Below are 25,657 nucleotides of genomic sequence, written 5' to 3'. Positions count from 1 at the left end.
TGAGCCCCGCCTGAAAGCAATACGATGAGAGTAGACACAACGATGCCTCTCTCTCAGGATACCTTGTGCTCCTTGCGTATGTGAGGTGAAAGGAGCAAGTGGCTGTGTCATGACAGTTCTTCCCAGTGCCTCTCATCCCTGAGCGACAGGGTCGTCAGGGCCCAACGCTCCTTATTGCAAGCTCTCATGGAGAGCAGCAGAGGACGATGCGGGTGTCCCCACTTCGAGACGCAGGCCGCCACAAAGATTCCAATTAATCCATAACCAGAGACATAGAGAGATCGACAGGCGAGTCGATGACTAGGCGAGGAAAGAAATGAGGAAAGCAATGGGCATGACTGAAGAAAGTGGCCCCTAAGGAAGGAAGGCAACCAGTCCATCCGTCAATGGATCAAGTGAAAGGCTTGAGGCCCACCAGGAAAGAGTCAGGAGGGAAAGCCAAACTTGCAGGGAGGTCGTATTGGAGGAAAGGGCTCGCCGACCCTGGACAGAGAGTCCGTGGAACCACGCCTCCTCCACGTTCTGTGGTGGGCACACGTGAGGGAAGGGTGAAATCCCCCTTGGGGAGTCCAATGCCAGTGTGTTTGAGGTGAGAGGTCCCTTGTGTGTTTGTGTCAGGTGTTGGCGGGAGTCCGGTTGCCACGACCCTGGAAGCTGGCAGCGTGGGCAGGACCGCAGGGGGCCCCGGCTTCACCAGTCCTGGGCGCGTAGCAGGTGAGTGGAGTTGCGAAGCCAGTCTGGCTTCCACAACGAAGCGACGGGCATCGGGCCACGCTGCTGCTCGCGATCACGGTTGACAAGCCAAGGACATGTGAGCCCTTGGCTGGAGACTTGTCAGCCCTGAGAGTCTCTGGCAGCAGGCGTGTGCCTTTGCATCATGCTCCAGAGAGGCAACGTGGCGCGGGACCGCTCTCTGGGGATTGATGCATAAGGCGGAGCCCGCCGTGGTCTTGGTCTGTGGGGTCTCCCCTGCCACACCCCTGGAGACTCACCATGTGTTGCCGCTGCCCTCTGGAAAAGATGAGAGTTTGCACGGGAGGCTCGTGCCTAGAGCTATCCTCCAGGAGAGCAGTGCCAAGCCAGAGCCTGGGAGGCTTCCAGGTGGATGGGGGCCCTTAGGGCCAGGGGCGGGGCGTGATCATTGAGATTCCAACTCCACAAGGTGGAATCAGAAGGATGGGGTCATGCACACCACAGGGTCAGCTGCGTGTCTGTTTCGGCCGTGAGGCAGCATGGACAGGGGGTATGAGCAGGGCTCCTCCAAGGGGGGTTCACAGGGGAGCGCCATCCAGAGCTGGTTGTTCCTGGCCCGAGATGTGGCAGAAGTGAGGTGCAGCCGGCCAGGCGAGTCGATGTCTACGCAGGCATGGCTGAGGTTGCCTTTGGCTTCCCCGGTGGAACAGAGGGGCCCCTCTCTTCCTGGAGCACGGCCTTTGCCCCGACGCCTCCAAAGAGGGCAGATGGGGAAGTTGATGGAATTGCTCTCTGACCCCAGATGCCGCGAGAAGCGCTCTTAGCTGCGGTGGCCTGGGTTTGGCGCGGGGATGTGCTGCCCGCCAGCCCCGTGCCCTGGGCCACTGTGCCACGTCTGTGCCCTGGGAACGCGAATGCTGCCTGGTCTGGACGGGACGGCGTGGTTGGCAGGTTGGGAAGCGTTTGAGGTCTCGAGTGTCCGCTGATGTGCTGTCTCTCTTCTTCGGTTTTCTTCAGGGGGAACCGGCAGCCCGACCGCAAGTGCCAGAGGAGGTAAAGAAGGCAGCACCCCCATGGCCCCTAGCCCGGGAGGGACCAGGCTGCGTTCCCGAGAGCAGTCAGGAGAGACCTTTGAGGCCCTAGGAAATGGCCCTGAGCGGGACCCACGTCGCGCTCCAGACTGAGCTGCTGATTGTAGGCCTTGGAGATGAGCTAGCTAGCTGTGGCCATGCTAGGAGTCCCTCCGCGACCCTTTGAGGCTAGGAAGCTCCCTGCTGTCCTCCGCGCCAAGGGAGTGGTCTGCGGGAATCTGCTGCCACCCTGGAGGTCAAAGCCTTTCCCCGCTGTCGTGGCAGGGACCCCAGGAGGTTCCGAGGGCTTCACAGCAGCACCCGGCAGTGAGAGCACAGGTGGACACTCCGGCGCCCCAGGCACGACCTTGGCAGGCAGAGCAGGTATGCCAAGTCGGGAGCTTCTCCTCAGGCACCTCGGGCAAGCGGCCAGTGGCTAATGCCGGGAGGGAGTCGCTCCTGGTCTGTGGGAGGGCCCGTCCTCATGAGCCGACTACCCATGTGTTTGGGGCCATCAGGGCAGCGTGTCTGTCGCATTGTCTCTGACGTGAGTAGCTTGCCACTCACGCACTCCTTTGGAGAAGTCTCACGGAAAAGTGTTCTCCGACCACCATCCCTATGGATCCTGTGCATTCGGTGCCCCGAGGAGGAACGAACGCTTTGTGACTTCTTTGCTCCTGAGCTGCGCCTTTCTCGAGTCTAGTCTCGAAGGCGTTCCATGCTGCCCGTGGTGAGCGGGTAGTCCAAGCACGCTGTGCGGCGCCCTACGAAACTCAGGGCAGCGTGTGCTCAGAGGCCATATGGGTGTACCTCAGGGGCCTCGTTGACTTGGCGTTTGTTTGGTGCCGGCCCGGTCAGTGCCGTGCAGCTCTCCTGGCTAGATCAGTGACTTCCCTCTTGGGACCCCATTCCGATGGGGGTGGGTGTGGTCTTGGAGGTGGTGGTCAGTTGGCCGGTGCACAGGGACAGAGGGAGAGAGGATCTTCAGCAGGCTCCACCCAAAGCAGGCTGCCCCCAGAGGGCCTTGATCCCACCAGCCTGAGTTCATGACCACAGCTCACAACAAGAGTCAGAGGCTTCCCGGACCGGGTCACCGAGGTTCTTGACCTTCATTCCTCTTTTCTTTGGGCGCAGGAACCACTCTAGGTCCTCGGAGTGAACCTTCTGGGACGGGTGAGTATCTTCCCTGCTGGCATGGGAGGTCCAGAAACAAACACATCTCCCAGCGCCCACTAGTAGTAGTTCCTTAGGATTCGTCATGAAGCACTGACAGGGCAAAGGAGGAGGGCTTTGGACAGAGCGAGTAACATGGCTTAGTTTTGGCACAAATCGACGGGCCGAGCGGACCCGAAGTGACCTTAGCTTGTCTTTTTTGTTACATATAATAAATTTATTTTTTATTGGTGCTCAATTTGCCAACATACAGAATAGCTCTCAGTGCTCATCCGTCATGTGCCCCCTTCAGTGCCCGACACTCATTCACCCCCACTCCCGCCCTCTACCCCTTCTACCACCCCTAGTTGGTCTCCCAGAGCAGGGAGGCTTTATGTTCTATTTCCCTTTATAATATTTTCTACCCATTTCTTCTCCCTTCTTTTACATTCCCTTTCACTATTATTTATATTCCCCAAATGAATGAGAACATATAATGTTTGTCCTTCTCGGATTGACTTACTTCACTCAGCATAATACTCTCCAGTTCCATCCACGTTGAAGGAAATGGTGGGTATTTGTCATCTCTAACGGCTGAGTAATATTCCATTGTATACATAAAGCACATCTTCTTTATCCATTCATCCTTCGATGGACACCGAGGCTCCTTCCACAGTTTGGCTATTTTGGACATTGCTGCTAGAATCATCGGGGTGCAGGTGTCCCGGCATTTCATTGCATCTGTACCCAACAGTGGAATTACTGGGTCGTAGGGCAGGTCTATTTTTAACTCTTTGAGGAATCTCCACACAGTTTTCCAAGTGATTGCACCAGTTCACATTCCCACCAACAGTGTAAGAGGGTTCCCTTTTCTCCACATCCTCTCCAACGTTTGTGGTTACCTGCCTTGTTAATTTTCCCCATTCTCACTGGTGTGAGGTGCTATCTCACTGTGGTTTTGATTTGTATTTCCCTGATGGCAAGTGATGCAGAGCATTTTCTCATGTGCATGTTGGACATGTCTATGTCTTCCTCTGTGAGCTTTCTCTTCATGTCTTTTGCCCATTTCTTGACAATCAATGTGATTCATCATATGGCAAGGTAAAAACCAAGAACCATATGATCCTCCCCTTAGATGCGGTGAAAGCATTTGACAAAATACAGCATCATTCATGATCAAAACTCTTCAGAGTGTAGGGATAGAGGGAACATTCCTCACATCTTAAAAGCCATCCAGGAAAAACCCACAGCAAATATCATTCTCAATGCGGAAGCACTGGGAGCCTTTCCCCTAAGATCAGGAACAAGACAGGGATGGCCACTCTCACCACTGCTGTTCAACATAGTACTGGAAGTTCTAGCCTCAGCAATTTGTTGTCTAACAAAAAGACATTAAAGACATTCAAATTGGCAAAGAAGAAGTCAAACTCTCCCTCTTCGCCGATGACATGATACTCTACATAGAAAACCCAAAAGCCTCCACCCGAAATTTGCTAGAACTCATACAATAATTTGGTAGCGTGGCAGGATACAAAATCAATACCCAGAAGTCAGTGGCATTTCTATACACTAACAATGAGACTGAAGAAAGAGAAATTAAGGAATCAATCCCATTTACAATTGCACCCAAAAGCATAAGATACCTAGGAATAAACCTAACCAAAGAGGTCAAGGATCTGTACCCTAAAAACTATAGAACACTTCTGACAGAAATTGAGGAAGACACAAAGAGATGGAAAAATATTCCATGCTCATGGATTGGCAGAATGTATATTGTGAAAATGTCAATGTTACCCAGGGCAATTTACACGTTTAGTGCAATCCCTATCAAAATACCATGGACTCTCTTCAGAGAGTTAGAACAAAATATTTTAAGACTTGTGTGGAATCAGATAAGACCCCGAATAGCCAGGGGAATTTTTAAAACTAAAACCATATCTGGGGGCAACACAATGCCAGATTTCAGGTTGTACTACAAAGCTGTGGTCATCAAGACAGTGTGGTCCTGGCACAAAAACAGACACATACATCAATGGAACAGAATAGAGAACCCAGAAGTGGACCCGGAACTTTATGGTCAACTAATATTTGATAAAAGGAAGAAAGACTATCCATTGGAAGAAAGACAGTCTCTTCAATAAATGGTGCTGGGAAAATTGGACATCCACATGCAGAAGAATGAAACTAGACCACTCTCTTTCACCATACACAAAGATACACTCAAAATGGCTGAAAGATCTAAATGTGAGTGAAGTTTCCATCAAAATCCTCGAGGAGAACACAGGCAACACACATTTTGAACTCAGCCACAGTAACTTCTTGCAAGATACATCCATGAAGGCAGAAGAACCAAAGCAAAAATGAACTATTGGGGCTATATCAAGATAAGAAGCTTTTGCACAGCAAAGGATACAGTCAACAAAACGAAAAGACAACCTACAGATAGGAAGAAGATATTTGCAAATGAAATCTCAGATAAAGGGCTAGTTTCCAAGACCTAGAAGAAACTTCTTAAACTCAACACCAAAGACCATAGCTTGACTTTGACCAGGTTCGACGGACTGGCTCTAACAGGGTCTCCAGGTTTCTTTCCTTCCTTCCCATCCCCTAGTGATAAATATAATCCCCAGAATTCTCTAAATCCCAACGAGTCCCAACTGAAAGAAATAGGATGAGAGAAGTCAAAACCATGCCTCTCTCTCAGGCTATCTTGTGCTCCTTACATGTGTGAGGTGGAAAGGAGAAAGGGGCTGAGTCAAGAGGGTTCTTCAAAGTGACACTCATCCCCGAGTAACATGGTCGTCAGGGAAGAAGGTGCTGTTCCTTTACAAGTAACCTCATCGAGAGCAGCAGAGGACACTGCGAGTGTCTCCACGTCAAGACACAGGCCACAAAGATTCCAATTATCCATAACCAGAGACATAGAGAGATCGACAGGCGAGTCGATGACTAGGCGAGGAAAGAAATGAGGAAAGCAATGGGCATGACTGAAGAAAGTGGCCCCTAAGGAAGGAAGGCAACCAGTCCATCCGTCAATGGATCAAGTGAAAGGCTTGAGGCCCACCAGGAAAGAGTCAGGAGGGAAAGCCAATCTTGCAGGGAGGTCGTATTGGAGGAAAGGGTTCGCAGACCCTGGACAGAGAGTCCGTGGAACCACGCCTCCACGTTCTGTGGTGGGCACACGTGAGGGAAGGGTGAAATCCCGCTTGGGGAGTCCAATGCCAGTGTGTTTGAGGTGAGAGGTCCCTTGTGTGTTTGTGTCAGGTGTTGGCGGGAGTCCGGTTGCCACGACCCTGGAAGCTGGCAGCGTGGGCAGGACCGCAGGGGGCCCCGGCTTCAGCAGTCCTGGGCGCGTAGCAGGTGAGTGGAGTTGCGAAGCCAGTCTGGCTTCCACAACGAAGCGACGGGCATCGGGCCACGCTGCTGCTCGCGATCACGGTTGACAAGCCAAGGACATGTGAGCCCTTGGCTGGAGACTTGTCAGCCCTGAGAGTCTCCGGCAGCAGGCGTGTGCCTTTGCATCATGCTCCAGAGAGGCAACGTGGCGCGGGACCGCTCTCTGGGGATTGATGCATTAAGGCGGAGCCCGCCGTGGTCTTGGTCTGTGGGGTCTCCCTGCCACACCCCTGGAGACTCACCATGTGTTGCCGCTGCCCTCTGGAAAAGATGAGAGTTTGCACGGGAGGCTCGTGCCTAGAGCTATCCTCCAGGAGAGCAGTGCCAAGCCAGAGCCTGGGAGGCTTCCAGGTGGATGGGGGCCCTTAGGGCCAGGGGCGGGGCGTGATCATTGAGATTCCAACTCCACAAGGTGGAATCAGAAGGATGGGGTCATGCACACCACAGGGTCATCTGCGTGTCTGTTTCGGCCGTGAGGCAGCATGGACAGGGGGTATGAGCAGGGCTCCTCCAAGGGGGGTTCACAGGGGAGCGCCATCCAGAGCTGGTTGTTCCTGGCCCGAGATGTGGCAGAAGTGAGGTGCAGCCGGCCAGGCGAGTTGATGTCTACGCAGGCATGGCTGAGGTTGCCTTTGGCTTCCCCGGTGGAACAGAGGGGCCCCTCTCTTCCTGGAGCACGGCCTTTGCCCCGACGCCTCCAAAGAGGGCAGATGGGGAAGTTGATGGAATTGCTCTCTGACCCCAGATGCCGCGAGAAGCGCTCTTAGCTGCGGTGGCCTGGGTTTGGCGCGGGGATGTGCTGCCCGCCAGCCCCGTGCCCTGGGCCACTGTGCCACGTCTGTGCCCTGGGAACGCAAATGCTGCCTGGTCTGGACGGGACGGCTTGGTTGGCAGGTTGGGAAGCGTTTGAGGTCTCGAGTGTCCGCTGATGTGCTGTCTCTCTTCTTCGGTTTTCTTCAGGGGGAACCGGCAGCCCGACCGCAAGTGCCAGAGGAGGTAAAGAAGGCAGCACCCCCATGGCCCCTAGCCCGGGAGGGACCAGGCTGCGTTCCCGAGAGCAGTCAGGAGAGACCTTTGAGGCCCTAGGAAATGGCCCTGAGCGGGACCCACGTCGCGCTCCAGACTGAGCTGCTGATTGTAGGCCTTGGAGATGAGCTAGCTAGCTGTGGCCATGCTAGGAGTCCCTCCGCGACCCTTTGAGGCTAGGAAGCTCCCTGCTGTCCTCCGCGCCAAGGGAGTGGTCTGCGGGAATCTGCTGCCACCCTGGAGGTCAAAGCCTTTCCCCGCTGTCGTGGCAGGGACCCCAGGAGGTTCCGAGGGCTTGACAGCAGCACCCGGCAGTGAGAGCACACGTGGAGACTCCGGCGCCCCAGGCACGACCTTGGCAGGCAGAGCAGGTATGCCAAGTCGGGAGCTTCTCCTCAGGCACCTCGGGCAAGCGGCCAGTGGCTAATGCCAGGAGGGAGTCGCTCCTGGTCTGTGGGAGGGCCCGTCCTCATGAGCCGACTACCCATGTGTTTGGGGCCATCAGGGCAGCGTGTCTGTCGCATTGTCTCTGACGTGAGTAGCTTGCCACTCACTCACTCCTTTGGAGAAGTCTCACGGAAAAGTGTTCTCCAACCACCATCCCTATGGATCCTGTGCATTCGGTGTCCCGAGGAGGAACGAACGTTTTGTGACTTCTTTGCTCCTGAGCTGCGCCTTTCTCGAGTCTAGTCTCGAAGGCGTTCCATGCTTCCCGTGGTGAGCGGGTAGTCCAAGCACGCTGTGCGGCGCCCTACGAAACTCAGGGCAGCGTGTGCCAGGAGGCCATATGGGTGTACCTCAGGGGCCTCGTTGACTTGGCGTTTGTTTGGTGCCGGCTCGGTCAGTGCCGTGCAGCTCTCCTGGCTGGATCAGTGACTTCCCTCTTGGGAGCCCGTCTGGTGGGTGTGGGGGCTGTTTTAGGAGCTGGTGGTGAGTTTGCGGGTGCAGAGGGACAGAGGGAGAGAGGACCTTCAGCAGGCTCCACCCAGAGCAGGCTGCCTCCCAAGGGCCTTGATCTCACCAGCCTGAGCTCCTGACCCCAGCTCACAACAATAGTCAGACGTTTCCCGGACGGCGTCACCGCCCTTCTTGACCATCATTCCTCTTTTCTTTGGGCGCAGGAACCACTCTAGGTCCTCGGAGTGAACCTTCTGGGACAGGTGAGTATCTTCCCTGCTGGCTTTGGAGTTCCAAAAGCAAACACATCTGCCATTGCCCACTAGAAGTCCCGTTGGCTCTGTTAGGAAGCCCTGATAGGACATAGGAGGAAGGCTTCGGGACAGAGCGTTGCAGACAAGTAACGTGGCGAGGATTCGGCACGAACCAACGGGCCTAGTGGACCCGACTTGACATTAGCTTGTCTTTGATCGGGTCCTACGGACTGGCTCTAACAGCGTCTCCAGGTTTCTTGCCTTCATTTCGATCCCCGCGTGATAAAGAATCGATCCCAGAATTCACAACATCCCATTGAGCCCCGCCTGAAAGCAATAGGATGAGAGTAGACACAACGATGCCCCTCTCTCAGGATACCTTGTGCTCCTTGCGTTGTGAGGTGAAAGGAGCTAGTGGCTGTGTCATGACAGTTCTTCCCAGTGACTCTCATCCCTGAGCGACAGGGTCGTCAGGGCCCAACGTTCCTTTCGTTTGCAAGCAACCTCATGGAGAGCAGCAGAGGACGATGCGGGTGTCCCCACTTCGAGACGCAGGCCGCCACAAAGATTCCAATTATCCATAACCAGAGACATAGAGAGATCGACAGGCGAGTCGATGACTAGGCGAGGAAAGAAATGAGGAAAGCAATGGGCATGACTGAAGAAAGTGGCCCCTAAGGAAGGAAGGCAACCAGTCCATCCGTCAATGGATCAAGTGAAAGGCTTGAGGCCCACCAGGAAAGAGTCAGGAGGGAAAGCCAAACTTGCAGGGAGGTCGTATTGGAGGAAAGGGTTCGCCGACCCTGGAGAGAGAGTCCGTGGAACCACGCCTCCTCCACGTTCTGTGGTGGGCACACGTGAGGGAAGGGTGAAATCCCCCTTGGGGAGTCCAATGCCAGTGTGTTTGAGGTGAGAGGTCCCTTGTGTGTTTGTGTCAGGTGTTGGCGGGAGTCCGGTTGCCACGACCCTGGAAGCTGGCAGCGTGGGCAGGACCGCAGGGGGCCCCGGCTTCACCAGTCCTGGGCGCGTAGCAGGTGAGTGGAGTTGCGAAGCCAGTCTGCAAGCGGCCAGCGGCTTATTCCAGGAGGGATTCGCTCCTGGTCAAGTGGGAGCACCCATCCTCATGAGCCTACTCTCCCTGTGTTTGGGGTCTTCATGAGCTATCTAACTTAGTACATCCTTTGAGTCCCTTTGAGCCGCTTTGAGGCTAGAAAGCTCCCTGCTGTCCTATGTATAATGTGTGTCGTATATAGGAAGGATGTTGTCATTCTCAAATAAAACCGTTTTTGGCTGTTGTGGCAGGAACTCCAGAACGTTCCGGGGGCTTCATAGAAGTACCTGGTAGTGGGAGCACACTTGGAAACCCCAGCACGGCAGGGACGACCTTGCGGTTCAGAGGAGGTATGGCTTTCAATGTAGTCGATGTCTTCTTCTCAGGGACCTCTGTGCAGCTGCCAGTGGCTAATGCCATGAGGGAGTCATTCCTAGTGAAGTGGGAGGGCCTTTATTCGTGAATTGACTCTATCCATGTTTGGTTGCTTCATGGTAGTGTGTTTCAACTGTCAGCTGAGATGTGAGTAGTTTGCCACTGATTTGCGGAATTCTCACAGAAAAGTGAGGGGGGCACTTGACGGGATGAGCACTGGGTGTTATTTTGTATGTTGGTAAATTGAACACCAATAAAAAATAAATTTATTATAAAAAATTTTTAAAAAGTGTTCTTGAACTACTTTCCCTATGGATTGTATGCATTTTCTGCAGTGAGGTGGAAAGAACACTTTATGACTTATTTGCTCCTAAGCTGCTCCTTACTCTAGTGTAATCTGGAAGCGTTCCATGCACTTGTTGAATGGATAGTCCAAACACGCTGTGAGGTTCATCATGATCCATTGAGGCAGCGTGACCTCAGAGGCCTTATGGGTTGGTGTCCAGGTTACTGGGTGACTTGTCTTTTTGTTCCAGCCTTGGTACTACCTTTCAGCTCTCTTGAACAAGTGACTTCCTCTTGGGAGCCCAGTCCGGTTGGTTTTCTTGTGGTGGTAGAGTTGGTTGTAGAGATGCAGAGGGAGAGAGGGAGAGAATCTTCATCAGGCTCCATGCACAGTGGGCTGCCCCCTGAGGGCCTTGATCCCACTAGCCTGAGGTCATGACCCCAGCCCACATCAAGAGTCAGACACTTCCCGGACTGGGTCACCACTTTTCTTGACCCTCATTTCTCTTTTATTGTGCGCAGGAACCACTCTAGGTGTTCGGAGTGAACCTTCTGGGACAGGTTAGTATCTTCCTTGCTGGCTTTGGAGGTCCCAAAACAAACACATGTCCTATTTCCAATTAGTATTCGCTTTGGCTTCTTCAGGAAGTGCTGATAGGGCATAGGAGGACGGCTTCGGACAGAGCGTTGCAGACAAGTAATGTGGCAAGGTTTCGGCACAAATCGACGGGCCTAGCAGACCTGACTTGACCTTAACTTGTCTTTGACCAGGTCTGATGGGCTGGCTCTAGCAGGGTCTCCAGGTTTCTTTCCTTCCTTTCCATCCCCTCCCGATAAAGAATCGATCCCAGAATTCACTAAATGCCATCGAGCCCTGACTGAAAGAAATACGATGAGAGAAGACAGAACCATGCCTCTCTCTCAGGATACCTTGTGCTCCTTGCGTGTGTGAGGTGAAAGGAGCAAGTGGCTGTGTCATTACATTTCTTCCCAGTGACTCTCATCCCTGAGCGACAGGGTTGTCAGGGCCCAAGGTTCCCTTCCTTTGCAAGCAACCTCATTGACTCCAATAGAGGTCTATGCAGGTGGCCCCAAATCGAGACACAGGCCACAAAGATTCCAATAATCAATAACCAGAGACATAGAGAGATCAATAGGCGAGTCGATAAATATGTGGGAAAATAAATGAATAAATAACTGGGAATGACTTAATAAAGTAGCAAATATGTAATGAAGTCAATCAATCCATCCATCAATCAATGAAATTAAAGGCAACGAAGCCCACCAGGAAAGCCTTGGAGGAAAAGCAAACCTTGCAGGGAGGTCGTATTGGAGGAAAGGGTTCGCCGACCCTGGACAGAGAGTCCATGGATCCACGCTTCCATGTTCTGTGGTGGGCACATGTGAAGCAACTGCGAAATCCCCCTTGGGGAGTCCAATGCCAGTGTGTTTGAGGTGAGAGGTCCCTTGTGTGTTTGTGTCAGGTGTTGGCGGGAGTCCGGTGGCCACGACCCTGGAAGCTGGCAGCGTGGGCAGGACCGCAGGGGGCCCTGGCTTCACCAGTCCTGGGCACCTAGCAGGTGAGTGGAGTTCAGAAGCCATTCAACCCTCCACGCCTAAGCGATGGGCATTAGGCCACGCTGCTGCTCACTATCACGGTTGAGAAGCCAATGACATGTGAGGCCTTGGCCGGAGATTTGTCGGCACTGACAGACTTTGGAGCAAGCTTTACTGTTTGTGTCACCCTAAAGAAAAAGGCAGCACTCAACATAGCTTTCTGAAGAGTTGGAGCAAAATTTAAGAGAACTGCTATGGCTTTTCCCAGCCTCATTTTTCCAGTAGTCCTCCTTTGCCGGGTTGTATCACTTCTTCCCTGTCTTATTTGCTAAAGTGGTTTAGTGCTATGGCAAAGTCAGCCTATGGATGACTTTGGGACTTCCTTAAGTGATAGGTATATTTTACATATTTCCTGATTCACTTATATTTATATGGCACCCTATGCTTGGGCTAATGTTCCAATGTAAATGGTTGAATTTAATTCACACAAATACCATAGTTTGGGAAGGTCCCTTTCTCTCTAGATGTATGAATGGAAAGCATGGCGTCTGGACTAACAGTGGCTGGATTATAACCCAGAACACTTCCTCTCCTCTGAATAGCCCTGACTTCTAGTATAGGACCCAGCTTCACTGGAGCATGCCTTTTAGCGGAAGCAAGGAGAATAGGCATCTCCAGTGCCTCATGGCCTACATTTCAATTCCTCTTTGTTTAAGCACAAAACTTATGGACATTCTCTAAGTAGAGTTGATTTTGTTGACAACCCAAGAAGCCCGAGTTCCCTCCCACCCCTTATGCAGCCAGTCACCCATTTTGACTCCCTCTTAAGGTTCCTCTCATCAGCATCCCTTTTCCCTGTGATTTTGCTGGGCTGTCAACTGTCCTAATAATCCCTGCAGTTGTTCCCCTAGCTCATCTTCACCTAACCTAGAGCTGTTCAAAGGGTGTTTCCCAGACTAGAACATTAAGCTTCATGGGAACTTTGGGGAAATGCACGTTTTCGGGAACAGTCAGAAGCTGTGGAGGAGCCCAGTGCACTGTATGAACAAGCACTCTCAGCAACCGACATGTGGCACGGTGGACACCTTTTCCTCTCTTTCCTCTCACATCTGTCCCAATGTTCCCTGAAGTCCAGAGTGAGACTTGGGGAACCTCCAGAAACACTTTCATCACAAAGTCCTCAACCAACTAAAATCCTCCAGTCCTTCTGATTGCTTTCAGGACAAGCCAGAGGTCCTGTGGCAACCGTGAAAAGTCACTGTTTTAGTAATCCACCATGGGATTGCTCTTTCTGGATTCATAAACTAAGCTGGTGCCTGAGTTCCTTTTCTTCCTTTGGTTTTCTCTTGCCAACCAGTTGATATAATATGTATTTTGCAAATTCTGTCTGGAAGAAATTAGAGTTTACATGACAGTAACTTGCCAAATGATATCCCCTAGAGCAGCACAAACCCAGAACCTTGGTTGCTTCCATGCAGATTAGTGCATTTACAGATATTGTAGGGGCATATCCTTGAGATTCCATCTCCAAATGTTGAATCGTAGTGATATTTTTACTCAGTAGAAGTCAATATCTATGGCTTTTGTTTGCCTTGATCTTTCAAGGTGTTTTTTATTTTATTTTTTTAAGATTTTATTTATTCATGAGAGACACAGAAAGTGAGAGAGGCAGAGACACAGGCAGAAGGAGAAGCAGGCTCCATGCAGGGAGCCTGACGTGGGACTCGATCTCGGGTGTCCAGGATAAGGCCCTGGACTGAAGGCGGCGCTAAACCGCTGAACCACCTAGGCTGCCCCCTATATGTGCTTTTTAGTAGCGTACTCTAATTTGTATAGATCTTTTATATAAATAATATTCGTTTTGTCATATATAAAGTGTGATAATCAGAATCTTGCTATTTGGAAATAAATGCCTTTCTCCACTTTTTTCAGTGACCTCAGAAGGTTCAGAGTCCTTCAGAAAAGCATCGGGGTTTGAGGACACAAGTGGTGTCCCAACTGCTCCAAGTTCATCCTTGGGCGTCAGACAAGGTATGGACATGAAACATCTAAATCCTCTCTCTACTCATCTTAGGGTAGTTTCTAATGTCTTCTTAAGATTTCATTATTGATGATGTACGTGTGCACAGCTTCATGAACTGACTCTTCTTATTGTGGTGAACCTAATATCTTGTTTCTCTCACATTAGCTCAGACATGGTGTATTTTGCAGTCCTAAATTCCCACCTTTTGGCTTCTGCACCTGAGTCTTGGGTGTGATACTGTTTTGAATTGACCTCTTGGCTACAAATATGAGTCCAGAAATAATCCAGAAATAAGTCCAGAAATAATCAAATACATGAAACAATGTCATCAATGTTTATTTGGAAAGTACTTTAAAACAGGGTATAACACCAACACTTCTCCTTATTTAAATATCTCATAATACACAATTTTTTAAAAGATTTTATTTATTCATGAGAGACACACACACACAGAGAGAGAGAGAGAAGCAGAGACACAGGCAGAGGGAGAAGCAGGTTCCATGCAGGGAGCCTGACGTGGGACTTGATCCCGGGTCTCCAGGATCAGGGCCTGGGCTGAAGGCAGCACTAAACCGCTGAGCCTCCCGGGCTGCCCCTATAATACACAATTATATATTTTGACTAGAAGAACTTGATCACTGGCCGTTTCAAATCTGGTACTCCAAGCAATGAAATGATACCATCTCAATCATGTTGAATTGGTTTAGAATTTCATTCAGACCATGACTTTTGTAAGAGCCATACATGTAAAACAAAACAATGAGAAGTCTCTTTTATCAGAACCCAATATACAAGAGTGATGTAGATGGATATAAAAACTGTCGACCATTTTAATAATATATTTCCTTTACTGGTTTCTATATGTTTCCTTTTAAAACTACTAATATACCATTTTAAATCTACAGTAATATATATGATGTACCAGTACTGTTTATCTACTAGTGTAACAGGAGTGCCTGTTGGAAGTACCACTGGAGCTATTGATGCCATCACAACTAGATCAACTTTCACTGGCATCAGCTCACCTGGGCTATTTGGTATTGCTCTATCATATGCTTAGCTGTGACCTAAAGTTTTCATGAGAAGCTTAAGTGAACTTAACAATGCTGTGGTTTTAATTGCTGTGATTTTAGGACAAGTGAAGAGGAGTAGTTTGATCATTTTTATCTCAACTGTCTCAACTGTCTTAGATACTATAATTGCCAGATAAAGGTGCAAGATGCCATTGAAATGTGAACTTCACATAAATAAGGAATACCTTCTTAGTAAAAGAATGTCCCATTGAGATGTGATTGTTATTTATCTGGAATTCAAATATACTCAGTGTCTTGTGTTATTATTCACTAAATCTGGCAACTCCATTGCGGACTGATAGCCATTGTTCTTTTCAATTGGGATCAGCAGAAGAGGGGTTTGTAGCCACTGTTGTAGCTACTGGTGACAGCACTTTTGGAGCCGAATGAGCACAATCAGAATAAATCCAGACAATGAAAATGTGATTTCTTTACTTAAAATTTTATAGAGACAATGTGTCCTGAGGAATTTAATTATTATTTTTTGTGTAATGTCAAAACTGGAGATCAGAAATAAATCAAGAGCTTTTTGTTGTGTACATAACATCATACTGAGTACTCGAGAGAACAGAATAGTCATGTACTTGTTCTCTTAGAACTTGATTTTTGAGCAAGAGAAATGAATATTTATATACATGCAAAGGCAAATTCCAGATAGGGCACACATAAATCAAAATCAAGGAAATGTTCCATGACAGGCTTTTGAATGGGAACTCAGAGGAAATTCTAGTAAGAGAACCAATAAATTGGAGTTTAAAACAGCAGAGTTATTCTATTTTGGAAATAATATTATATTATGATAAGTGCAGTATGACTACATGTGCTTTAACTTGGGCAAAAACTCACAACATGAGTGAACTGAGTGAAATTGTAGGATATGTTGAATTTCATGGCAATAAAGAGCAGTCATATTTCAGCTGTTGGGGTCATAGAATTGAAAACAAAACCCTCTCTGGAACCAGAAGCCCAGGTCCCAAGACTAGAGAAAGAAAAGAGTTTTATAATTGAATAAGTACTAAACTAGAAAGGATGCAAATTACTGGCAATTCACTAAGATTGTAAAGACAGGAATCTCACAAGCAGACAATGCTTTACATATATTTTTTCAAGAAAAATGATTACTAGTTCTCAAGTGAGGGGACTTTAAAACACCATTTATTATACACAGTTTATCCTAAATTCACCTGGTAATTGGGGTGACAATTTGATTATTTAACTAGCTTTATACAAGGGCAAAATAAACTCCAAAGGGAGGAAGGTTTGTAACTAGAGGGAGATAAGGGTACTATCTCCATTCATGTTTACATTTCTAGGATACAGCTCCTAGAGTCTTGGGAAAGACCTTCCTGGGTCATCAAGCTGGAAGAGATCTATTCATATTTTTAAAAAAGATTTACATACATTTTAAAGACAGATAAAAAAATCTAAAATGACAAGTTTTCTAAAGCAAATGGTCTAAGAAAAGGAAGGGGGGTGTCTCTCCTTATTTCCACCAGAGAGAATTAAGCCTCTTATTTTAAATGTTTATTTGTCCTTACACAAACCATCCTCCAAAGATGATCAGGTTCATATTTTAATTAACTAACTTGTTTTTTTATTGTAAAATTAAGCCATACCTAAGGTCTTGTTTGAAGCAACCCCTGGAACTGGAAGTGGCAGTACCCCTGGGAAAGCAGGCACTAGATCCCCAAGTACTAGGAAATCAGGCGAGTCTGGTCCTCACTTTCAGCTGTGTCCAACCATACCTCCCTCAGCAGGGTGTGATGTGGACTAAAGGATTTTTAATTTGCATTGATGATCTTAGAATTGGGTAGCATTTAAGCTCAATGGGGAACCAGTGGGGGTGGAAAAGAGCTAGGAAAACAGTGGCTGTATACATTGACATCTACACAGACCTTCTGCAAACCATAAGTATCACTGGGCCCACATCTATAGTGTTTAGAGGGACAGAGAAGACTGAGACTCCGATGACTAGGATAGATGGCTCTGGATCTCATAGTGGAGTTGAGGGCATCTCAAAGGAGAGGGGAGTATAAAGAGGTGCTTAATAATGGTAGAACATAGATAGCATCAACTAGAGTTTACTTCCAAGGTTGAAAGGCCCCAACCTGAACAGAAAGTACTGAGAGAAGGTCTGAAGCTAGCAAAGCAGAGCACTGGTTGTCAGAAAGAAGAAGGAGAAGGAGAGGATTGGGGGAGAAAGAGGATGAGGAGGAGAAGGAAGAGGAAGTGCAGGAGGAGAAGGAGAAGAAGAGGAGAAAAGAAAGAAGTCTTTAAAGCTAAGGGCTCAAAAAAACAATAGTAATTAAGAGTTAGAAGACAGACAAAGGAAAGATGCTACTTGAAAAAAGAACCCTCCCTTCACCATAAACAACATAAGAGGAAGCCCTTGATCTGAGAAATCTGGTGAGCCACACAAAAGGCTCTCTCTCCCCACTACGTAGGATCACCTGCTATGATTCAGGAAAATCCAAGGCAGAAAAACATGAAAAAGAAAAATAAAATTCCAATATATATAGAAAGCTATTCATTTGCATAAATTTTTAGCCATTCTCAGCAATAGCAAGCAAACTTTAAAATCTGGTCATGAATCAGAGGAAACAAAACATTAACGAGAGTTTAAACTGCAGATATAGACATCAGAATTATAAATTTAAAACACCGAGGGTCAAAATAGGTAAACAATAGGAAGATGTTAAATTAGACCTGATGAAAACACAGGAGAAATATTGAAAAATAAAGAAAAATTATCTAAAAACTACAGACCAATTAAAGGCTACCACCAGAGAATGCATATGAGACTGAAATTCAGCATGGCAGGAGACATAGAGAATAGAATTGAAAAGATCCAAAAAATACCACAGGCATTTTTTTAAAAAAGGTAAAGTGAATCAGAGTCAGACATCACTACAGGAAACAGACAAAAACATCTAACATATGTCTTATTGCAGTTTCTGGAGAAGCAAAAGCAATGAAACAGAATATTTAAAACTGCAAATCAGGACAAGTTTCCTGCAATTAAAAGAGAAATCCTAAATTTACATATTGAAAAGATCTGTCATATACCTGGAAAATTAAATCCTGAACAATTTGGTGAGTTATTTTATAAAACTGTTAGAGAAAGAAAGAAAGAAAGAAGGAAAGAAAGAAGAAAGAAAGAAAGAAAGAAGAAAAAGAAAAGAAAGAGAAATCTGTTAGCCTTGAAGAATACATTCTTTAGAACTTGAGGTAAAAAGAAAAGGCATTTAAAAAGACAGAAAATCAGGTTGGCATCAGACTCATCAAGACAGGGTGGCATTAAGAAACTCAAGGAAGGGGACACCTGGGTGGCTCAGTGGTTGAACGTCTGCCTTTGGCCCAGGGCATGATCCTGGAGCCCCAGGATTGAGTCCCACATCAGGCTCCCTGCATGTAGCCTATGTCTCTCTCTGCCTGTGTCTCTGCCTTTCTCTCACTGTGTCTCTCATGAATAAACAAATAAAATCTTAAAAAAAAAAAGAAACTCAAAGAAGGAAAATGTGGAGTAAGGGTTGTTACTGAAGCTAAATGTAATTCAGGTATCAAGCTCTAGGAAAATAGTTGAAAACATGAAGGAATTCAGAGAATTATGTACCCATGAACCCTTCATAATAAAAACACTAGAGGATGAGTATTAAGCAACAAAGAGATGCTTTGAAAATGACCAAAATGATTATAGCACTATTTTTACCTGTAGCTCTCAAACTAGAATCAAAGTTGAAAGGTGGAAGAAAACTACATAATTTAAATTTAAATTTATTTTTATAATTTACATACTTGACCAACTAAAAATATCATAGTAATAAATAGATGGGGAAGCTGTGGAAAACAAAGGCAAATGAAAAAATAAATATCCTTACTACTTACAACGCATTGACATGTCCTTGAAATAGGTAGAGTGACAGTTCTTAAAGAATTCAACTGACTGGATGTTAATACTTTGCTTAGGGCAAAAGATAATCTTAGCCTGATGCCCAGGATCCTGTAAGTCTACTTTAACATGTATAAATTCTTTTGGAATCTCTACTCCCCAACATACATGTTGGCAATCATCTGCCAAGCATATGACCCACCCATATTTATTGGAAGGGTCTCATGACTAAGGTTTTATTAGATGGTAATAACTTTTCCCAACAATACCTAGCCCTCTCAAGGTTTTAAAAACCTTGCTTCCAAAATTTCTTAGAGATTTTCAGTATCCTTAACTCCCTCTCAACTTGAAAGTGTATAATGGGCCACTCCTCATGACCCCAGTACAGTTATTTCTGCCCATGGGGCCTGTCCTTGTGCTTTAATAAAACCACCTTTTTGCATCAAAGATATCTCAAGATCTCAAGGATTCTTTCTTGGCTGTCCACTCTGAACCCCAACATCTTTCCTACATCAGCAATAAGAAGGAAGATGAAATAATATTGGTGATTAGGTAATAGTCAAACATATTATTTAAAGCTCATGAACCAGATGAGAGAAGCTCAAGTTTATTAAACTAGTAAAAACAAATAGAATTAAGAAAGAAAATGGCATTTGAATTAGAAAATACAGAATAAGGGGAGGAGAAGGGAAGAAGAAATATAATAATAATATAATAATTATTATTACTTATTTAGGGAGAACCAGTAGATACTACCTGAAAGAAAATTGGGAGAGTGCTAAAGGGGTTATATAAAAATATTACTATAAAATATAACTTATCAAAATAGAAATAAAGCAAAAAGCCAAAGAAGGAACAATTTAAGAGTTGCATAGCAACTAACAAATGGCTGAAATTAGAATCAAAAAGCACACAAAATAAGGTTTAATAATCATTCCCACTAATTTTTAGGGAAACTTTTTTCAAAATTAGAAAATCTATTAATAGAGTTTGCACTAACAAACCTAAGGGAAATAAAAACAACTGTTATCTACATAGAGGCTAAAAAAGACATTTGACAAATGTTCAATAATAATTTCTAATGGGGAAAAAATCCCAAAATAAACCAGCTGCCCAAGCTGTGTTCATATATAAACACTTTTCCTAGAACCAGTATCATGCAATTAAGCAAATGAACCCCTCAACCTCTGTAACCTCAGTTTTCTTATCAGTAAAAAATATAATCTATTGAGTGACATAGTGATGAGAATACAATGAAATAATGAATAAATGTATGTCAAAGTGCATCTTTGGAAATATATAAAGGGTAATATTGCTGTAGGAAAATGGAAATTTTTGTAGTATTTTTGATGGAAGTTAATTTAAATCAGAATTACCTATCTCCTAGCTTAAGAAATTCTGGGAATGAGGCTTTCTCATTTTCTCCCTTTATAGTAAGTACATCTGAAACATCTGGTGGTGTAACCAGTGGAGATGAAAATAAACCTGCATCACCCAGCAGCAGTACTACAAGCTCTTCAGATAAACCAGGTGAGATTAGCTAAACACAAAAAGTCACAAATATCAGATATTTACTTAGTTGGACATCCTTCCTGCTTAAAAAATAGCATTGCAATTCAAATATTATGTGAGTTAGAAAGATTGCCATTAAATTCTTTGTTACTCAGTATTTAAGAACTATTGGGTTATCAGTGCAACACATGATTCACAGATAATGAGAGTAATCTGAAAGTTCAGGTGATCTTCATTACTAAATAAGACTAATGCAGAATTTTGAATCTGATATTCTTAGATGGCCAATATAGAAATCACTAGAATGTTACCTGATGCAACTTTAACTGAGTTAAGTAAGAAAATAGTAGTGACCATCTAACATTTCATATTATATTTGGTTCTTAAATGTTTTTTTGAGTTAGGGACATTTGCTCACCCAGTTAGTTACATTTTTTCATCTAAGGTTTGCATTGCTCTACACAAAATCACTTAGACAACATACAAATTAAGAGTATTAGACAACTACAAAATGATATGTAAGCTATTTTTGCATTTTATCAATGATATCTTTTTCCCCTAATAGAAATATTTGAGAGTTTGATAAATTATTTTTTCTTAAATAATAGGCTTCTGGATATTAAATAGTTATCACACATCAGCAAGTATATTCAAATTCAAGTTAGAATTTTTCATCTTGCAATCTTTAGTAGTACCTTTAGTATTCAGAAAATTTCATGATTTAGTATGAGAAATGTCATGATTTAAAATATTAACATATTTCTTTATAAGTTCTTTATTGAACAGAAAAGTGATCAGGAACCTTGATGAACAGTTTCCCCATTTCTAAGAATAATCAGTAATATTGCCTTCTGAAATGTCTAAAAATCCAGAAAATAATTTACTCCTTAAAATCTGTACACACTGGTTAAAAAAATTCTTCTTTTCTAGAATTTGCAATAGGACATGACTATACATGCCTCATTTGCTTAAAGCTCATCTGATGGGGAAATATGCAATGAGTGTATGCACTGTGCAATGGTTATAGCCACCCTTTAGTAAACAATGTTTGTGTCTCTTGATACTTAACTTCTTTCAAGGGACTAAAGATATGGACCAGAGAGGAAAAAAAAAAGGAAGAGAAAAAGAAGGGGATTGGTAAATATTTCTCATGAAATAGGCAAAAAAAGTGCTTGAAAAATGTAATTGATAAAATAAAATAATACTGTTTTTATACTTTATTTTTTACTGGATATATTGAGTACAACAGGAAGGAAGGCAACCAGTCCATCCGCCAATGGATCACAGTGAAAGGCTTGAGGCCCACCAGAAAGAGTCAGGAGGGAAAGCCAATCTTGCAGGGAGGTCGTATTGGAGGAAAGGTTGCTCGGACCTGGACAGAGAGTCCGTGGAACCACGCCCTCACGTTCTGTGGTGGGCCACGTGAGGGAAGGGTGAAATCCCGCTTGGGAGTCCAATGCCAGTGTGTTTGAGGTGAGAGGTCCTTGTGTGTTTGTGTCAGGTGTTGGCGGAGTCCGGTTGCCACGACCCTGGAAGCTGGCAGCGTGGGCAGGACCGCAGGGGGCCCCGGCTTCAGCAGTCCTGGGCGCGTAGCAGGTGAGTGAGTTGAAGCCAGTCTTGCAAGCGGCCAGTGGCTAATGCCAGGAGGGAGTGGCTCTGGTGATCGGAGCACCCATCCTCATGAGCCGACTCTCCCTGTGTTTGGGTCTTCATGAGCTATCTAACTTAGTACATCCTTTTAGTCCCTCTGAGCCGGTTTGAGGCTAGAAAGCTCCCTGCTGTCCTACGTACAATGTGTGTCGTATATAGGAAAGATGTTGTCATTCTCAAAGTAAAACCATTTTTGGCTTTTTGTGCAGGAACCGCAGAACGTTCCGGGGGCTTCATAGAAATACCTGGTAGTGGGAGCACACGTGGAAACCCCAGCACGGCAGTTACGACCTTGGGGTTCAGAGGAGGTATGGCTTTCAATGTAGTCAGTGTCTTCTTCTCAGGGACCTCTGGCAGCTGCCAGTGGCTAAAGCCAGAGGGAGTCATTCCTAGTGAAGTGGGAGGGCTATTCGTGAATTGACTCTATCCATGTTGGGTTGCTTCATTGTAGTGTGTTTCAACTGTCAGCTGAGATGTGAGTAGTTTGCCACTGATTTGCGGAATTCTCATAGAAAAGTGAGGGGGCCACTTGACGGGATGAGCACTGGGTGTTTTCTGTATGTTGGTAAATTGAACACCATAAAAAATATATTTATTATAAAAAATTTTAAAAAGTGTTCTTGAACTACTTTCCCTATGGATTGTATGCATTTTCTGCAGTGAGGTGGAAAGAACACTTATGACTTATTTGCTCCTAAGCTGCTCCTTACTCTAGTGTAATCTGGAAGCGTTCCATGCACTTGTTGAATGGATAGTCCAGCACGCTGTGAGGTTCATCATGATCCATTGAGGCAGCGTGCCTCAGAGGCCTTATGGGTTGGTGTCCAAGTTACTGGGTGACTTGTTTTTGTTCCAGCCTTGGTACTACCTTTCCGCTCTCTTGAACAAGTGACTTCCTTCTTGGGAGCCCAGTCCGGTTGGTTTTCTTGGGTGGTAGGTTGGTTGTAGAGATGCAGGGGAGAGAGGGAGAGATCTTCATCAGGCTCCATGCACAGTGGGCTGCCCCCTGAGGGCTTTGATCCCACTAGCCTGAGGTCATGACCCCAGCCCACATCAAGAGTCAGACACTTCCCGGACTGGGTCACCACTTTTCTTGACCCTCATTTCTCTTTTATTGTGCGCAGGAACCCTCTAGGTGTTCGGAGTGAACCTTCTGGGACAGGTAGTATCTTCCTTGCTGGCTTTGGAGGTCCCAAAACAAACACATGTCCTATTTCCAATTAGTATTCGCTTTGGCTTCTTCAGGAAGGCCTGATAGGGCATAGGAGGACGGCTTCGGACAGAGCATTGCAGACAAGTAAGTGGCAAGGTTTCGGCACAAATCGACGGGCCTAGCAGACCTGACTTGACCTTAACTTGTCTTTGACCAGGTCTGACGGGCTGGCTCTAGCAGGGTCTCCAGGTTTCTTTCCTTCCTTTCCATCCCCTCCGATAAGAATCGATCCCAGAATTCACTAAATGCCATCGAGCCCTGACTGAAAGAAATAGGATGAGAGAAGACAGAACCATGCCTCTCTCAGGATACCTTGTGCTCCTGTGTGTGTTAGGTGAAAGGAGCAAGTGGCTGTTGTCATTACATTTCTTCCCAGTGACTCTCATCCTGAGCGACAGGGTTGTCAGGGCCCAAGGTTCCCTTCCTTGCAAGCAACCTCATTGACTCCAATAGAGGTCTATGCAGGTGGCCCCAAATCGAGACACAGGCCACAAAGATTCCAATAATCAATACCAGAGACATAGAAGATCGTAGGCGAGCGATAAATTGTGGGAAAATAAATGAATAAATAACTGGGATGACTTATAAGTAGCAAATATGTAATGAAGTCAATCAATCCATCAATCAATCAATGAAATTAAAGGCAACGAAGCCCACCAGGAAAGCCTTGGAGGAAAAGCAAACCTTGCAGGGAGGTCGTTTGGAGGAAAGGGTTCGCGACCCTGGACAGAGAGTCCGTGGATCCACGCTTCCATGTTCTGTGGTGGGCACATGTGAGGCAACTGCGATACCCCCTTGGGGAGTCCAATGCCAGTGTGTTTGAGGTGAGAGGTCCCTTGTGTGTTTGTGTCAGGTGTTGGCGGGAGTCCGGTGCCACGACCCTGGAAGCTGGCAGCGTGGGCAGGACCGCAGGGGGCCCTGGCTTCACCAGTCCTGGGCACCTACAGGTGAGTGGAGTTCAGAAGCCATTCAACCCTCCACGCCTAAGCGATGGGCATTAGGCCACGCTGCTGCTCACTATCACGGTTGAGAAGCCAATGACATGTGAGGCCTTGGCCGGAGATTTGTCGGCACTGATAGACTTTGGAGCAAGCTTACTGTTTGTGTCACCCTAAAGAAAAAGGCAGCAGTCAACATAGTTTCTGAAGTGTTGTGCACAAATTTAAGAGGATGCTATGGCTTTTCCCAGCCTCATTTTTCCAGTAGTCCTCCTTGCTGGGTTGTATCACTTCTTCCCTGTCTTATTTGCTAAAGTGGTTTAGTGCTATGGCAAAGTCAGCCTATGGATGACTTTGGGACTTCCTTAAGTGATAGGTATATTTTACATATTTCCTGATTCACTTATTTTATATGGCCCCCTATGCTTGGCTAATGTTCCAATGTAAATGGTTGAATTTAATTCACACAGATACCATAGTTTGGGAAGGTCCCTTTCTCTCTAGATGTATGAATGGAAAGCATGGCGTCTGGACTAACAGTGGCTGGATTATAACCCGAACACTTCCTCCTCCTCTGAATAGCCCTGACTTCTAGTATAGGACCCAGCTTCACTGGAGCATGCCTTTTAGCGGAAGCAAGGAGAATAGGCTCTCCAGTGCCTCATGGCCTACATTTCAATTCCTCTTTGTTTAAGCACAAAACTTATGGACATTCTCTAAGTAGAGTTGATTTTGTTGACAACCCAAGAAGCCGAGTTCCCTCCCACCCCTTATGCAGCCAGTCACCCATTTTGACTCCCTCTTAAGGTTCCTCTCATCAGCTCCCTTTTCCCTGTGATTTTGCTGGGCTGTCAACTGTCCTAATAATCCCTGCAGTTGTTCCCCTAGCTCATCTTCACCTAACCTAGAGCTGTTCAAAGGGTGTTTCCCAGACTAGAACATTAAGCTTCATGGGAACTTTGGGGAAATGCACGTTTCGGGAACAGTCAGAAGCTGTGGAGGAGCCCAGTGCACTGTATGAACAGCACTCTCAGCAACCGACGTGGCACGGTGGACACCTTTTCCTCTCTTTCCTCTCACATCTGTCCCAATGTTCCCTGAAGTCCAGAGTGAGACTTGGGGAACCTCCAGAAACCCTTTCATCACAAAGTCCTCAACCAACTAAAATCCTCCAGTCCTTCTGATTGCTTTCAGGACAAGCCAGAGGTCCTGTGGCAACCGTGAAAAGTCACTGTTTAGTATCCACCATGGGATTGCTCTTTCTGGATTCATAAACTGCGGGCCTGAGTTCCTTCTTCCTTTAGTTTTCTCTTGCCAAAAAGTTGATATAATATGTATTTGCAAATTCTGTCTGCGAAGAAATTAGAGTTTACATGACAGTAACTTGCCAAATGATATCCCCTAGAGCAGCACAAACCCAGAACCTTGGTTGCTTCCATGCAGATTAGTGCATTTACGGGTATTGTAGGGGCATGTCCCTGAGATTCCATCTCCAAATGTTGAATCGTAGTGATATTTTTACTCAGTAGAAGTCAATATCTATGGCTTTTGTTTGCCTTGATCTTTCAAGGTGTTTTTTATTTTATTTTTTAAGATTTTATTT

The 25,657-nt window shown here is 46.3% G+C and overlaps 1 protein-coding gene across 24 annotated transcripts in view; it reads left to right on the top strand.

Annotated features, from left to right (window-relative positions):
* LOC112665635 (mucin-19) overlaps window positions 1-25,657 on the top strand; it is a 124,276-nt gene that overhangs the window by 61,897 nt on the left and 36,722 nt on the right. For 6 of the 24 annotated variants that reach the window (XM_049102619.1, XM_049102621.1, XM_049102620.1 and 3 more), the window contains 13 exons: window positions 619-714; window positions 1,711-1,746; window positions 2,049-2,147; window positions 2,898-2,936; window positions 6,180-6,275; window positions 7,272-7,307; window positions 7,610-7,708; window positions 8,459-8,497; window positions 9,427-9,522; window positions 9,791-9,889; window positions 10,722-10,760; window positions 11,684-11,779; window positions 13,689-13,787. In XM_049102619.1, the coding sequence (XP_048958576.1) occupies window positions 619-714; window positions 1,711-1,746; window positions 2,049-2,147; window positions 2,898-2,936; window positions 6,180-6,275; window positions 7,272-7,307; window positions 7,610-7,708; window positions 8,459-8,497; window positions 9,427-9,522; window positions 9,791-9,889; window positions 10,722-10,760; window positions 11,684-11,779; window positions 13,689-13,787 (969 nt within the window). Of the gene's footprint in view, window positions 1-618; window positions 715-1,710; window positions 1,747-2,048; window positions 2,148-2,897; window positions 2,937-6,179; window positions 6,276-7,271; window positions 7,308-7,609; window positions 7,709-8,458; window positions 8,498-9,426; window positions 9,523-9,790; window positions 9,890-10,721; window positions 10,761-11,683; window positions 11,780-13,688; window positions 13,788-20,175; window positions 20,272-25,657 lie in introns of all 24 variants that reach the window. The other 18 variants (XM_049102618.1, XM_049102623.1, XM_049102622.1 and 15 more) reach the window with 18 other exon arrangements.

This window comes from Canis lupus, chromosome 27 (assembly GCF_003254725.2).
Source record: "Canis lupus dingo isolate Sandy chromosome 27, ASM325472v2, whole genome shotgun sequence".
Lineage (NCBI taxonomy): Eukaryota > Metazoa > Chordata > Mammalia > Carnivora > Canidae > Canis > Canis lupus.
Note: the sequence above shows the minus strand (reverse complement) of the source record. Positions and strands in the feature narration are given on the sequence as shown.